Source organism: Kwoniella shandongensis, chromosome 7 (assembly GCF_008629635.2).
Source record: "Kwoniella shandongensis chromosome 7, complete sequence".
In the NCBI taxonomy this organism is placed as follows: domain Eukaryota; kingdom Fungi; phylum Basidiomycota; class Tremellomycetes; order Tremellales; family Cryptococcaceae; genus Kwoniella; species Kwoniella shandongensis.
This window is the reverse complement of record NC_089293.1, coordinates 770,728-786,098: the sequence shown is the minus strand read 5'-3', so window position 1 is coordinate 786,098 and position 15,371 is coordinate 770,728. Positions and strand designations below refer to the sequence as shown.

At 49.3% G+C, this 15,371-nt stretch overlaps 8 protein-coding genes across 8 annotated transcripts; 4 read left to right on the top strand and 4 right to left on the bottom strand.

Moving 5' to 3' along the window:
- Nucleotides 1-93: 93 nt before the first annotated feature.
- CI109_104163 (uncharacterized protein) lies at nucleotides 94-1,362 on the top strand (the record flags this gene model as incomplete). The annotated part of the gene is made up of 4 exons (XM_032004092.1): nucleotides 94-122; nucleotides 204-438; nucleotides 531-854; nucleotides 922-1,362. 4 exons carry the CDS (start codon nucleotides 94-96, stop codon nucleotides 1,360-1,362), a joined length of 1,029 nt encoding a protein of 342 aa, XP_031861694.1.
- A 397-nt stretch (nucleotides 1,363-1,759) lies between these two features.
- On the top strand, nucleotides 1,760-3,295 carry CI109_104162 (uncharacterized protein; the record flags this gene model as incomplete). Its single annotated transcript, XM_032004093.1, has 3 exons — nucleotides 1,760-2,043; nucleotides 2,148-2,781; nucleotides 2,843-3,295. The coding sequence occupies 3 exons, from the start codon at nucleotides 1,760-1,762 to the stop codon at nucleotides 3,293-3,295; spliced, it is 1,371 nt and encodes a 456-aa protein (XP_031861695.1).
- A 473-nt stretch (nucleotides 3,296-3,768) lies between these two features.
- CI109_104161 (uncharacterized protein) lies at nucleotides 3,769-5,338 on the top strand (the record flags this gene model as incomplete). Its single annotated transcript, XM_032004094.1, has 3 exons — nucleotides 3,769-4,052; nucleotides 4,126-4,816; nucleotides 4,898-5,338. The coding sequence occupies 3 exons, from the start codon at nucleotides 3,769-3,771 to the stop codon at nucleotides 5,336-5,338; spliced, it is 1,416 nt and encodes a 471-aa protein (XP_031861696.1).
- A 417-nt stretch (nucleotides 5,339-5,755) lies between these two features.
- CI109_104160 (mitochondrial 54S ribosomal protein mL43) lies at nucleotides 5,756-6,649 on the top strand (the record flags this gene model as incomplete). Its single annotated transcript, XM_032004095.1, has 4 exons — nucleotides 5,756-5,889; nucleotides 6,012-6,121; nucleotides 6,239-6,300; nucleotides 6,503-6,649. 4 exons carry the CDS (start codon nucleotides 5,756-5,758, stop codon nucleotides 6,647-6,649), a joined length of 453 nt encoding a protein of 150 aa, XP_031861697.1.
- Nucleotides 6,650-6,851: 202 nt separating this feature from the next.
- Nucleotides 6,852-7,881, bottom strand: CI109_104159 (uncharacterized protein; the record flags this gene model as incomplete). Its single annotated transcript, XM_032004096.2, has 4 exons — nucleotides 6,852-7,241; nucleotides 7,362-7,469; nucleotides 7,558-7,636; nucleotides 7,724-7,881. The coding sequence occupies 4 exons, from the start codon at nucleotides 7,879-7,881 to the stop codon at nucleotides 6,852-6,854; spliced, it is 735 nt and encodes a 244-aa protein (XP_031861698.2).
- A 350-nt stretch (nucleotides 7,882-8,231) lies between these two features.
- Nucleotides 8,232-10,838, bottom strand: CI109_104158 (uncharacterized protein; the record flags this gene model as incomplete). Its single annotated transcript, XM_032004097.1, has 4 exons — nucleotides 8,232-8,417; nucleotides 8,515-8,773; nucleotides 8,874-9,015; nucleotides 9,101-10,838. 4 exons carry the CDS (start codon nucleotides 10,836-10,838, stop codon nucleotides 8,232-8,234), a joined length of 2,325 nt encoding a protein of 774 aa, XP_031861699.1.
- Nucleotides 10,839-11,889: 1,051 nt separating this feature from the next.
- On the bottom strand, nucleotides 11,890-13,369 carry CI109_104157 (uncharacterized protein; the record flags this gene model as incomplete). Its single annotated transcript, XM_032004098.1, has 3 exons — nucleotides 11,890-12,348; nucleotides 12,420-13,026; nucleotides 13,086-13,369. 3 exons carry the CDS (start codon nucleotides 13,367-13,369, stop codon nucleotides 11,890-11,892), a joined length of 1,350 nt encoding a protein of 449 aa, XP_031861700.1.
- Nucleotides 13,370-14,218: 849 nt separating this feature from the next.
- CI109_104156 (uncharacterized protein) lies at nucleotides 14,219-15,109 on the bottom strand (the record flags this gene model as incomplete). The annotated part of the gene is made up of 2 exons (XM_032004099.1): nucleotides 14,219-14,756; nucleotides 14,826-15,109. The coding sequence occupies 2 exons, from the start codon at nucleotides 15,107-15,109 to the stop codon at nucleotides 14,219-14,221; spliced, it is 822 nt and encodes a 273-aa protein (XP_031861701.1).
- Between the last annotated feature and the right edge of the window lie 262 nt (nucleotides 15,110-15,371).

Genomic DNA, 15,371 nt, shown 5'->3' with positions numbered 1-15,371 from the left:
GCTTCGTGTAGAAGAATGCATGATCTTCTCCAGTTGGAAGGATTGCACCTGACGCTCAAGTCTTGGGACAAGCTAAGGAGGTTGCACAACAATATGCCTTGCAGTGTTGCGCAAGGGATCAAGTAGGTCGAGCCTTCAATCATTATTCCCGACTCGTCCACTGAGTCTCCGGAATGCTGACAATCCACTGCGTCCGTCCTTAGACGGCTGAGATTGGATATCGAAGGCGCTCGAAAGGTCCTGACAGCAGAACCCGGATGTATTGGACATAACTGGTCGATCCTTACCAGCTTTTTGAGCAGATTGACTTCGCTGGAAGAGCTGGTCATCGCGAGAGTACCTCCGATCTGCCTACACGGAGGACCATCGCATTATACGGAACATCTTCAAACCCCCAATCATGTTTTCCTCCCCAGATTATCCGCCTTATCGGTGGAAGTGGGATGTGAATACTGTTCGTATACGTTGCCTGCCCTATTCGCATCAGGGGCACCTCGACTGCGAACCTCAAGATGTGTTGTCGTCCCCAGACGGTCGACCCGCCAAGAACAAATCATAATCTCGATCAGATTAGCGAGCGATGGTCAAAGATGAACAATGAGGCAGAACTTCCGATCGAGACACTCTTCGTTCGAATAACTGTAGGGGACAGGAGGGAAGAAATTGACATTTTGGACGTGATTTCTTCTTCGTTCCCCAACATCCGACATCTTTCGATCACCTCTTACGATATTCTACATGAAGAGGACGAAGATAACGAAGATCCTTGGCCGAGAATGATAGGCCAGATAATACACTTCATATCTGGCACTGCTCTATGGATTCCACCTAATTCAGGCCACTTCACCACCATGGTGAGACAATCGATACTTTAAATTTTCGGTGGATCAAGCTAATCATCTATGATATACCATATTCCAGGAGGAATTCAGCAGACGGCTTGCGCCCATGTCTTATTTAGCCGTGATCGATATCCCGATTCTGTTCCTTTACCGAGAACATCGGCCACAACAACTAGTAGAAAGACGTTCTACCCCCCGAACCCATGCCAGCGCATCCGCCCTTCGAACATGGCAGCACAGCAGTAAATTCAGGCAGTACGAAGATGGAATGAGAAAGGCCATGTCGGAAGCAGCGCAAGTTCTAGTGAACACAGTTCCGACTCTGACTTCTGGTAATTTCTGGGAACCAGTCAAGTTTGAATATACGTCCGAACATCGCTGGGAGGCCATAGAATGGCACATCTGGTTATGGAGACTGGATGGGGATGCCCAACCAATGATCGCTGTCAATGAGACGCCTCGAATTGTAACTCACGATTTCGTGACCAATCATGACGGCATGATAGATTGTTCCGGTTGAACTGCCGGGGGTGCGATGGTCTAATCACGGGTACGATTCTGTGGATCGATACAAGTATACCTATCGGCAGTAGCGAGTCATGCGCCTCATTCGCTCCGTTCGACGCAGGATTCTCTCGTATGTATGTCTTCTTAGCATGGCTTTGATGTGAGATGTAGGTTCTTACTGTGACTCGTGCCACTTTGTCCCGGTGGAGGTTGCCTCGTATACCTCGCGAGACAAGTGACGTCCACCAAATGTTAGTTTCGCGTTTCATCGCATATCTCACATATCAACACTTTCTGCACAAATCTTTTCCCTTGCTCGAGGTTCTGGTACGGACTTGTGCTCTCAGCGAAGTGCAAACACTCTCCTCATTTGCCGCGTCCTGTCCATCCAATAAAAAAAGGAAGACGAAATGCCAGGACAATTCCTCGACCTCAGTGACGATATCATCCTCAACATCTCTCAATACCTGCCTGGCAATCAGGATGTCCCGTTACCTTCTTTCACACCCCATTGGGAGAACTACGATTCCGAAATCAGAGGTGAAGTGGGCAGCTCACAGAGGAACTTGCGTATGACATGTAGGAGGTTGAGACACGTTTTGAGAAAAGAGGAATGGCATCTGGTTGTACGACGATGGACGCAATTGGAAAAGTGGATGCAATCCGCATCGCCGGATCTGTGCAGGACTGTCAGGTGAGTTCTATACCACTTTGATGACATAAGCTCTATGGTATTGAGATGTTGAAACGTAAAGGAGCGGCTTTCTAACCTTCTGGTTCCTCATCTCCCATTTGTAGACGAGTCCGACTTGACATGAAACATGACGGCAAATCCATCGACGCAGGTGGAAAGTGGACGATCATCACCGACTTCCTGCAGACCCTCCCTCGACTCGAAGAGCTCATCATCGCCTCCATCCCAATCTGTTCACATGGTTTATCCGAACCATCCTCTTCTCCCGACTTACGTTTTCCAGATGTCTCGTATTTGCCAGTATTACAATCTCTCTCCGTGGAGGTGAAATGCGCACATTGCGCAGTATCGTTACCGAAGGTGTTCGTACCTGCTGCTCCGAGACTTCGTCATCTCAAAGTCAGCTCCAATACCAGCGCTCTCTCAGCCGATGTAGACTCGGGCCACTTTTTGGATTCGCTGCGGACGGCTTGGTCAGACTCCAACGAGAGACGAGAGATGCCCCTCGAAACGCTGTACGTTCGAACAGCCAACCCATCGATGACTTGCTTTCCACTGTGGAAAGCTGCTGCCAAATTTCCCGAGCTTCGAAAACTGGTCGTCACTCCATATAAGTACGACGGGAAGCAGTACAGGAGTCCCTATCAGCTTTGCGACGATGTGAACCTGTACGCTACATCCTACCCGAATCGTTGGGAATTTACCCCCAATGTCGCGGATCTCGGCGAGATAGATATGGTGAATCGTATCGCTGCTCACCACTCGTACCATGATTGACTAACTTTTGGACCGCTTACAGGATGACCTTTTAGATCATCTCAAAGACTTCAAGAGCTTGCAGTACATCGATTGCTTTTTTACCGTGAATCCAGGGTCTCATCGTCCATTCAAACCAATGCCGCAAAAAGGATTCACACGATCTGAATACAAGCGACATCATGAGGAAAAGCTTGACATTGGGTGGATGCTCAATTCGCATTCTGCGTACGAAACGCAATTGAAATCCGCAATGAGAGCTTTTGCTCAAGCATTCATAGGCGCTATACCTACCCTTCAAGGTGGAGTACTATGGGAAGCGCGCGAACTAGAGGTTGACCTCACAAGTCACAACAAGTTCACGTGGAGTACAAATGTCACTCGGTCTGGACGAAGGACTGCAAAAGTCGATAACGAGTATGAAACTATCACGGACGATTTCGCCAGTAACGAAGATGGGGCGAGGAATGCGGCCGGAGATGCTAATCTGATATAGTGGGTGGTGATGCAAGCGAACGGCTGTAGTAACTATCACTTCGAGATGAGTATAGTTGTTGTATGCATGTATGCCTGTAGCGTGTAATGGATTGTGTCGATGAGAGGCACGTGTCACTAGTGCATCATTTGTGTGTACATGTGTGTGTGTGTGTGTGTGTGTGTGTGTGTGTGTCCATCTGTACGCCGTGGTCCAATCAACCCGACGTTTCAGATTCACTCTTTCACTTTGCTTCTTCCACTTCGTCTTCATCCACCTTTGTCGTTTCTCTCTTCCTACAAATACGCTCACGAGTGATCGTTGATCAGCAGTGCAAGTCGAATACGTCTTGGCTTCACGCTTTGTTTACCAGCTCGACGTGGATAGTTCATCGTGCCCACTCGTCCCCAACCTCCATCGAACAGAGGGCACCAAGACAATCACCTCACATTGAAATAGTAGACTTTCACCTTCACTAGCATTATCTACCCATCATGCCAAAACGACTCTTCGACCTCAGCGACGAGATCCTCCTCCACGTCGCCCATTTCGCCAACCGCGATCATGCCATACCCCTTCCTTCCTTTGGCCCTCACTGGGAAAACTACAAATCCGAAATTGATCGAAGCGTCGCCAAAGACTACTTGGCGCTCAGGGCGACCTGTCGTAAGCTGTCGAGGTTGTTGGTGCCAAAGAATCTCCATTTGAAGTTGAAAAGCTGGATAGAGCTAGAAGATTGGTTGATGAGAGTTCCGACGTCTGTGCTGGAAGGTATCAAGTAAGTGGCGAGCGCTTTCCAACCAGAGGGAGGATAGGTCGATGGATGTCAAGGCTGACATGCGGTATCACAGACGGCTCGAGCTCAACATCCCGTGGGATCGTTCAGATGAAACTCTCATCTTTGGGAAATGGATCGCTTTGACCACCTTCCTCAACACGCTATGTTCTCTCGAAGAGCTCATCATTCGCGATCTTCCCATGTGTCGACATTTTTTCGGTGATGATCGCGATACGATCGACCTCAAAAGACCCTTGGCTCAATTTCTGCCCAACCTCACTGCGCTGTCCATCGAAGTCCAATGTGGAAATTGCGCCGCCGCTTTCCCCCGCTTGTTGGTACCTGCTGCACCGAAGCTCCGTCACCTGAAGATGTGCACAAACCAATCTATTACGGAAGGAGAAGACGACGAAGACGATGGAAGTGATGACGATGATCAAGATCAAGGGCATATCATCAAGTCAGGCCATGTCATAACTTCCATTTACGACGGGTGGAAAGAGAGGTACCCACTCGATACGCCAGCGATCGAAACGCTTTTCATCCGTCTTGCTAACGGCGAAGAAAGTTGTGCGTCGATCATCGAGGCAGTCTCCGACTTCCCTTATCTGCAAACCCTCCACATGTCGTCGTTCAAGTATTCGCTTTCGAGTGTCGGTAACATACAAAAGATCAATACAATTGGAGCGATCATCGCGACTCCCTCAACTAGCGGCTGGGACCTCAAGTTCTCGAATTCGGATATTAAGGATTGCTATCCCTTTGTGAGTGGGCAATCTCAGTCAGGAAAACATAACGATAGTGTAGAAAAGTCCTGTGCTGAACAAGCCACCTTCTCGATGCAGGAACTGTTCCCAGTCATCCTTCAGAGCTTGCCCAATCTAAAGTCCTTCGACCCGATGTTCGTCGTTGAGATCGATCAGCCTCGACCTAGTCCATCCTACGCGACTCGACAGATAACCAGATCAGCTGCTCCATCTGCCTGTATACCCAGCATCAACGCGATCGTGGTTTACGAGGAACGACTCCGTGAAGCTATGTCCGTCATTGCTGAGACGATGATCCAGGTCGTACCTTCCCTCACGAACGGAGCATTCTGGGAGTCGGCTTGGACGAACCAGACCGGTCAGCTGTGGCATCGATGGACGTGGACTACCAAGCAGGTCAATGGTGTTAGAAAGGTCGTAGTGGCCGAAGTCCCGCAGGCGCTCACGAAGGACTTTGCGTCGAATTTGGACGGAGCAATGAATCGTAGTGGTGGACAGTTCGTTGTCACTTCTCAGTGAGGCGTATGTGGTGATCGTTGACGAGTGAGAAGGTTATTCATGTGAAAAGGAGAAAGTGTGCTGAATCCGTTGTCGGAAGCACCTCCATAAGACGTCGAGGAGCGAAAATAGGTTAAGAAATCCACAGAGAATCGTGCATAGCAGTCATGATAGCAGTCCCATGCATCAACCCATGTTCATAAACAGCAGACGGGCAGACGAAGGTTTTAGTGACGTGGTATTGATTGTGCCACTCGGCCCTGTTATCACCTGGCTTCACCTTGACTTTCTGAGATTTCCGACGTTTGTCGTCCATCTTCGACCTTTCTTGCATCATTCACAACAATCTCAACGTTCAGCATACAGATTCAGACATCTTGACATCTCGACATATATAGTGAAAGCAGCCACACATCATCTAATATCAAATACCTCGCCATGCCTCGAATCATCCCTTCTTCCTCATCATTACCAAAGACGTTTCCGGTCCCTGGTTATCGACATTTCTTGACTCCTCTGAGAAAGTTGATATTCGATTACGATGCCGAGTCCCCCTCACAACACGGTGTAAGGTGAGTAGTCCTACAATACCGTGCATGTTATGAATCGTACATGTCAAAAAGAGAGACATCAATGATGGTACCAAGGCAAAGGAATGGGAAGCACAAAGCTGACTTTGTTATCGATTGTATAGAGCATTCATTCGAAAACCATTGATGAATCTTGCTCGAGCAAACCCCGACGTTGAGATCCTGGTCAGAAGACTGAAGAGGGGAAAGGCGGCTGTTGTCAGAGGCCACTATGGTGAGTTGCTGTGAAGGATTGAGACTCTGCATGAAATGAGGCTCAGAAGGTTGTGATATATAATCGCGGCTGGGAGCCATGTTTGAGTTGGTTTGAGCTGACTCTGTCGTGTCGTAGTCAACGGTCGGGATAAGGTAATTTGCGTGAACAGACTGGAGATGGACGAGGTTAGCAATAAGGTAGGTTTGCTTCACTACTCTCCTCTTTAATGGCACTTTTAGTTGCATCATGCTGATGTCTGTCACTACCCTCACTACCCCCTCCTTCCCCTCCCTTCCCGTCGTTCACCACACCTCCCCCATGATCCCCACACCTGCTTCCCATTCCACTTGTCCTTGCATGCCTTCCCACTGCGACTCACCGAACATCTCTCCCCCACAGGTCAACATCCTGCTGAATTCTTCCGGAGCGAAGGTCAAGCACTTGAAGAATTCGACGTTGGAAGCTGCTCCTGCATCAGAATCAGCAAGAGGGATCTGGAGCGCGCTACACGCCCAACAGAAGGATGGGAGTGGATACAGAATATAAGAAATGTGCAGATAGATGCATAGGGGATATTATGATTCCGATCCATCCACGTTTGTCCTGTATTTACTATGCTACACCTTTCCTCCAGCCCTACTCTCCCTCGTCTATTTCAATTCTCCCTTACAACTTGGAGAAGTACCTGTTGTTCAGTACAGACGTTAGATCTCTACCCGGCTGTAGTGTACGAAGCTATAGTTCACACTCACTCATCAATCTGCCAAGCCTGTTCCCAAAACACCACATCCACCTTCAGTCCCTTCTCCTCACCTTCCTCCTTGATCCTCTCGTCCAATTCCAATCCTTTCCTCACACAAACCAAATCACCCTTTCGCATCCTCAATAAAGGACAGAAATCGTTACTTCCATCACCAACATAGACGATCTTGGAATAACTGTCTTTTCCACCATGAGCAGCGAGATAGGTGTCCAGTTCGTCGCCTTTACACATGTTGGCAAGACAGCCGACGGTACAGCCGTGAGGTGGGGCAGAGGCGGGATGTCTTCGACCAATGATGAGATGGTCAGGTGCATCGGAGGACCAGTGTGCGGGGTTGGTGATGATATCGGCGAAGAGGTTGGAGAGACCGTGTTTCTACGTGGTGGGGTTGAATACGTCAGCTCGAGTTGTAGAGATAGTCACATAACGTGAAGCGGCATTTAGACGAAGCGAGTGATGATGGGTTGGTGGATAAACCAGAGCTACACAACTCACCTCCAAGATGGTACTGATGTAGATCTCGTTGGAATTTGAAAGACACAAGAAGCTAGTTTCGGCATTTCGCTCCTGGAGCGAAGTGACGGCTCGTTTCATAGCGGGGTGCTGAGGTGTATGCGTCAGCGAGTGACCCATCCAGATCTTAAAATCTCATGATGAGAAGTCTGAGGACAGCTTGGCCTTTTGCACTCACGAAAGGCAAGATACGCAATGCGTCGAGTACTTGATCTTTTGTGAAACCACGTTCGTAAAGATCTTTCATCGTGTCGTTACTGTTGCACCGAGGCAAATCAGCCAGAAGTCAGCTTTGCCATCCGGCTAATAGCGTCTGATGACTGTCATTACAATAGATCACTCACACAACATCGGGAGTACATTGCATACCTGTCCCACTCGACTTCCTAACCTGCAACAATCTCCTCAATTCCGTTGAGAGCACCTCGAACACCCATCGATCGGTATCTTGATCAACGAAGGACCAATCAAAGTCGAAGACGATCAGTTGTTTTCCAGGCATTTTCCAAGGTGAGGTATTGTGAAGAGATAAGATGTCAGACACGAAAAGAGATGTTTGGGTCAAGTCAAAGTAACAATCTCCCGACTTTATCTCTACCGACTTTTCGCGCGCATCTTTCCTCACTCGACTCCCCTTTCAGGCACGACTCGTATAGATACTGTTCTGAGTTGATGTGGCATAACTCGTAGTTCAGTCGCTGTGTCCCGACTTGTGTCACGCAACGTTTGGATACTGCTCATCAAGAAGACAGCCTATGCATCGCATGGGTGTGACGTTATCTACTTCAAAATGTCCCGCAATCAAGTGACCTTCAAGGCCACTACTATATAGGTATTATATCTTCAAATTCCCTAAATACCTAGGCCCGACCTCACAGCGTCTGTCAAAGGCCAAGAGCTACCGGTCCAATCTCCATCGATGGAGAAGACGTTACATCCTCGAAGACCAGCTTGAGCAGCGAATTGACCCTTGAGTGACATGGAAGCGGGGTCGTCGTATGTCACAATTTGGCCGGATTTGGACGATTTGAGCCATGGCTAAGGAGGTGAAGATTGAATGTCAGTATCAATCACGCGATAGGAGCACGATAACATTGTCAGACGATATTGAGCGGGGTAGCACATAAATACTCACAGTACTGGAACAGCTATCCCATTCTCTGGTGAACCCATTCCCACCGACGTATTCCCCATCTTGGTAAACCAAAGCACCCTGACTGATCAAACTCTCAAACATGACCTGACCATCTGATGATCCACCATTATCGTTGTAAACAGTCACGTAGTTTGCCCGAGGTGAAGCGGTCACATTGGCTGCTTTGTGAGGAAGCATAGGGAAGGATCGTCTTCTATTTTTGAGTTGGGAAGCAGTGGATTTTTGCAAGTACCCGTACCTGTGAAAGCACGTCAGCCCAGCCGCACTTTTGTATGATTCAAGTGGGCAGGATATTCAATGGGATGAGAGAGAGAGAGACGTATTAGCACAACACTCACGCTGGCACACCGAGTGTGATTTGGTTGGCGGGCATCCCGGCGTTAGTCCAAGAAGCCACGGACGCGTATGCATTGGCGAGCGGTTGAGTCGAGTTGTTACATCCGTCAGACAGAGGGGCGTTGGCTCCGGGCGTGTTGGAGGCTAATCATGGCGGGATTGTCAGCGTCCGATTTCCAATTGACTTTTGAATGATGATTCAAGTTGCTCAAAAAGAAATTCGACTTACATCCCCAGACATCGTAGTTCATAATCAAGATCCAATCGATGACCTTTGCGAAACCACTAACATCCGTCATTGGTCGACCGTTACTGTCCGCGAAAGGCCAGACCTGAGTAGCTGTGGTGATCAACGCGCCGTCGGGGAGAGCGGCTCTCAGCTCTGTCAAGAACTTCAAGAAGTTGGCCGAATCATCTCCTGATACAGCGTTACCGTCTGCTCCGCCTGTACCGGGGTATTCCCAATCGATATCGATACCGTCGAGGTTGTACAAGTTGTAAGCGGCGAGAATGTTCTTGATGAATGTCTTTCGGTTGGAAGATGAAGCACAAATGGGGGAAAAGTAGGCGGAACCGGTCCATCCTCCGATGGAGAGTTTCACTCGTTTACCAGCAGCGTGAGCAGTGGAGACCAGTCGAGTGAGAAGGGAGGCAGAGTCGTACTGGGTGAACTCAAGTCCGTAATCAGCAGTAGGGAGAGCGAAAGCGAAATCGACAACGTCGAATCGGGACCAATCAACAGACTCGGGAGCGAGATAGTAACCCGACCAGTCGGGGTAGTATGCGTTCATGAGTGTCGATCCGAGCGGTTGAAGATCACCCGAGGACGAAGCGGACGCAGAAGCAGAGGTGGAAGAAACGGTCGAAGTGATCTCTTCAGAGGTGGTCGCGGAAGCCGTTATGGAGGAGATATTCCATGCGGCAGAAGAAGATTCGGTTGCAGTGAGGGAAGTCGAAGTAGATGAAGCGAAATCAGATGTTACAGTGGAAGACGCGGAGTCGGAAGTCGTGCTGGAAGCAGTCTCGCTAGCAGTAATGGACGCAGTCTCCGCTGAAAGCGAGGCAGAAGGGGAGATAGATTCGCTGGCGCTGGCGCTAGCAGATGTCGATGAAGCGGTGGCAGGATCCGTGATGGCTGAGCTACTCGACAAGGAGCTCGATTCTTCGGTCGCACTGGCAGAATCAGAAGCAGACGCCGACGCGCTAGGCGTGGCGCTAGCGGATGCTGATTCTGATGCAGATGCGGAAGAAGAGCTCAATGATGTCGAAGCCGAAACGGACTCTGAGGTGGACTCGCTCTCGTAACCAGAAGATGAAGCGGTGATGGACTCTGTAACGGATTCTGTGGCGGTGACACTTGATTCCGAGGCTGAGGCAGAAAGAGTGGAAGAGTCGGTGATTGAGGTGGTGGGGATGGCGGAAGAGGAGAGCTCCGGAGAGGACGTAGGATAAGCACTCGAGTCCGAGGTGTATGACGATGTCAACGCCGAGGTGATATCGTCCGAGGAATAGGTGCTCGATGCGATCGAGCTAGAGTCAAGACTGAGTGATGGTCCAGCATCTCCCGGTTCTGACAATATCGATGTAGGCAATGACGACGAGGCGGTCTCTGATCCACTTGACTCTTCACCGTAGCTGGACGTCGCACTTGCACTAGGGGCATCGGTCGTAGTGACACTGGAGGATTGTCCACCATTTCCTCCACTTTCTCCGTTTCCTCCGCTATCTCCTCCGCCACCCCAGGGAATCTGGTTCGTAGGTTGGACCCAGACCGTATGTGTCGCCGTCGCCGTCATCTGAACGACTACCGTCGTTGTCGCAGTGATGGGTAATAACCTCTCATCGAGATGAGCTCGAGGATGAGGGCGAGCATGTCGAGGGAGATTGCGATGCGCCGAGACAGACACAGAGGAGAGGAGTGTGAGTCCTGTAAGAAGCAGAGAGGAGGTTGATGCGATAGGTAACATTGTGCGAGATGTCTTTCGCTAGGTATGCTGCTGGTAGGTTGAAGGAGTGATTGTACTGTAGCTTCCTGAGCTAGTTGATTGCAAGAGCCTGCTCTTGACGTATGGTGTTATTGACAGATCTACTGTTCCTTGAATTATAAGAGTGAATGTGATGCCCGTCTGGGCGGTAAGTTGAGATGAATAGCAGGAATACAGGCGAGACGAGAAGGGGGGACGATAGAGAATAGAGAGATAAAGATGAAAGATGAACAGCTAATGTTCTTTTGATGAAGATGAAAATGAATCAATCCCTTGCCGCAGTAAGAGCATCCTCTCCGTTCCACGATACAACGATAATTCGGCACTATCGATGGTTGGCTTGGATGTGCTACTGTACGATAATGAATTTTAGACGCAGGATGTGACGTCTTCGATGGACTAGAGAGATGAGAGGGAATAGGGGATGGATGGAAGATCAGGGAGATGGCGGACCATCCGATAGATCTTCTGCGCAGACAAGAGGGAAGATGAAGTCCATCGGACGGGAAGTCGCATGTCGGTCCTCCATCGCCCACGAACACGAATACGGGTACGGGCACGGAGAGAGGCAGAATCAAGTCGACCCTCAGACAGCAATAATGAAAAGAGTAAGTGCAAGCAGACGAGGAATGGCTTGACGATAGATGTCTGATACCATACCATCCGACGAGCCATCTCATCTTCTGTGTTTGGTTCCCAACCTTCCGATTCAGGCACACCATGAGCCGGTCCGAGGTGGCAAAAAAAGCGAACAGCGACAATGAACCGCTGCAGTCTGAGATCCAGACATTTGCGGTAGATGCATGCGGACATCTACTCCTAACTATGTCAGCGTCTACAAGCACTCGCACAGCTTATCCTTGCACTGACTCCGATATCTTTCTTGTCTAATGCCACTGTCATTGGACGGTACCAAGTGGGCTCAAAGCTCCTAATTTGACGCTAACTAAAGCATGGGCCAGCCATGCACGATGGTTATGATGTGTAATCATGAGTCGCTTTGTAAGGAATATATCAACAATACATGCTGGAATCACGATTGTCTACCCATTTTCGTGCCATCGGTATTACTCGAGAATTGCCATGTGAAGCACTTTGGTGGTCTCTCGACCGTGATCTCAACCTTTCCTGACTCCGCATCCACAATCACATGACTCTCCCATCTCAGCCAATCTCGATTCGGGACGTTGATTATACCAGTGTTTGGTTGAGTGAAGTCGTCCCAGAACCGCAGAGTGCGGATAGACGGACACTTATCGACAAAGACCTTGGTAGCGGCGATGATGGCTTCTGCGTAGATATCTTCGTATCGTTCTGGAGAGACTCGGAAACGATCGTCGTTCCGCACCGCAGGAGGTGCAGTAGGATCGCGATCTCGAAGTGGGCCCCGGTATGACTGACGAGAGCAGACATATTGAGAGAGCTCAAGTTTCATTGCACAGTCCAGGATTTCGAGGTGTTTCAAATCACGAAACTCGTCCGCTAATTCGCTCTGCCAGGTCAAGGTCGGATGTGACGTCAGATTATGCCGGATTCAGTCCAGTCAGACAAAGCAACACGCACCAGACGTCCAAAGCTTTCTGACCTGACTTCGAACTGCCACGGTCGCGGCGCACGATTCGAAAGGGCGGCTACATCGAATAGCGATGTCAAACGAGTGTCCTTATCACCAATCCGTCTGGTGATTACAAACTCCTTCAATCTCGGACAAGAGTCAACAAACTCTACCAGCACGTCTTCCGTCGTGTAAGACTGGTTGACCGCCAAGTATAGGGTTTCCAGCTTGGTCGCCTTGATATTGTGTCGACGGCGCAAATCGAATAATCTGTTGGAAGTGTCAAGGGCTTCCTCCTCACCTATGTCATTGAAACCAAAGACACTCTTAACATGTTGCAGATTAGGAGCCGTGATGAGAAGAGGTTCGAGGTAAACCAAGCAGTGTCCGCATTCGATTTCGTTGGCGAATGACTTGAGCTTTGGTAGGATCATATCTGCCGGTATAGCCAACTTATCGGTACTGATCTCCACCGAGTCGCGATGTTCGCAGAATGGCGTCCCGCTAAGATACAGCTCTTCGAGATTCGGTAGTCTCGTTAAGAACGTTGTGAAATCGGACCAACATCCTTGGAGGTCTTTTGCGTATTGTTTGTAGAGGTTGATCCGTAGACGACTAGACATATGTCAGCCAAACGGTCTATCTTTCGTTTCTTCGTTCAATGAGATACTCACGTTACAGATCGCAAGAAATAGTCTGGGACGTTTTCCATCCATATTTTCAACATGAACATCCACTTGATCTCCACATGCAGTTCACCTTGCGGTAAAACATGGTGCAATCTTCTACAACTGTTCCTAAGCCGCCTGTGAGATCCACCAAGTTGTTTGTCGAAACGATGTCGATAGTTTTCGGAATGAGGATAGAACGAGGGGAGAGGGATCGAGTCGGTATCGTCCAGATAATCACCGATCAAACGAAGAGTATCGTCTGCGAGATTGAGGAGCGAGGTTGGCATTCTCCAGGTTCCCTACCCTTGGCTTATTCCTAGTTTTGAGTTGTACTCGAGGTAGTGCGACGCATCAACGGTAACAAACAGTTCAGACCGTCTTACGGACGCTCGACCGCGAGTACGGCGCGAAGAAGCCGGATTCCAGACGGTATGTGGGAGTTTTGACTAGGCACAAATCAGCTACCTTCATTCTACAATCCACTTTGTATGCATGTATCCGACACATCATTAAGCATAGATATCCACGTCGGGAGTGAGGTGGCCGTCCCTACAGTACGCCAGATCATACGAGAATGTTTCCGGCTTTCGGACAATCACCTCTCCTTCATCTCGTATGAAAGATTCCCACCTCTGCCACTCTTTCCGTCTTGCTTCGGGTCCTCCGTTCGTCACATCGTCCCACCATCTCATTCTTTTCAATGACGGACAGTGCTTGTGGAAGAGTCTAGTTCCTTGACTCATAAGCTGTACGAGTGCCTTCTCATATTCACAAGAATTGTCCTGACGGTATAGCTCGGTTGATGGAGATGGACGTGGTTCGTAGCGGCCCGGACCAGGCTGAGCTGTTCGGGTTTGTGGGAGGTCCGGGATGCTAAGAGACAAGGAAAAATCAAGGTTTTCGAGCTTTTTCAACGACTTGAATGTCTTTGCTAGCTCTTCCTACGTGTGCGCTCCATAGTCAATACAATGGTGTCATCTCGTGATACCATTTGTCGAGAAGCACTTACCAAAGGTTTTACTTCGTCCTCGAACTGACCACCACAGGCTTTGAACAGAACGTCAATGTTCCAGACTTTCCAGTCGGAGGCACCTGATCCCGTTTTCGTCCCGGTGCACTCATACCACGGACTAAGCTCATTGAAAGGTGGACCCGAATGTCGAGTGACAATGAGGCTTTTCAGATCCGGGCATAATTCGTTGAGCTCTTTCGAAATGATCGTGTAGCGGAACATCTCCAATTCCAAGGACGAGTGTGTGAATCCTGGTTCGTTTTGTGACTTTGACCATATCGGACAGTCGGTCGAGGACGAGCAGTGGTACCTCGGCCGTAACGTAATCATCATCGCTGTTGACTGAAGGTTCGGTACATCGAAGACTTCCGATATTCGGTGAGACGGCGAACAACACGTTCAACAAGTATGAACAGAACGTGCATTCAAGTTGATTCGAAAAACACCTTAGCTGTTTCAACACCAATGGTGGTTTTCTCGGAAGGAACAACCAGTCTTGAGGTCGATAGGTCGATCCCGCTTCATGGTCGCAAAAGCAATTGTCGGCGAGAATGAGTTCGAGAAGATTGGGCATTCGGTGGAGGAGTACTAAGAATTGAAGCCAATTGAACCTTATTTGGTCTCCATTGTCATCTGGACCGGGGAAGTTGATCCGTAGACGGCTACGACGTCGCCATATCGTAAGCATAACCGTCTCTGATATCTGAAACCCGAAAAAAGAGGACACCTACGTGACAGTCCTCAAGACCTTGAGTGGACATTCAGCTTTCCACCGATTGACCTGGTCACCCCATCTCAGCTCGACATGTAGAGCCCTCAAAGGTAACAGTTGATGTATACGCTTGCAGGTGGCTCGGAGATGGTTATATGATACGGCACAGGCGGGATCAAATGGATCTCTGTAATTCTCGACATGTGTTCCGAACGAAGGAAGACGTGCCTTGATACCACCGTGTGAGAAAAAACCTATATGCTGTATGAGCTCGTTACTAAGATTGAGTAAGCCTGTCGGCATTGCTTCTTATGTGTATAATTTGTTTGGCAATGATGTATCCAAGTATTGCATGGATACCGGAAGAGATTATCCAACTAACTCGACAAGGGGGAACGGTAACAGTGTGGACGTGGGAAGTGGAGGTCAATGCGCCCGGAGCTGTGATAAGACGCCCCCTCCTTAACCTAACCAGAATCGCCACGTCATGCTACCCATTCCAGGAGCCCCGGGTAATCAACGACGTCAAGCAACGCTAACCCATGCAACAACACCTATCAAGGAC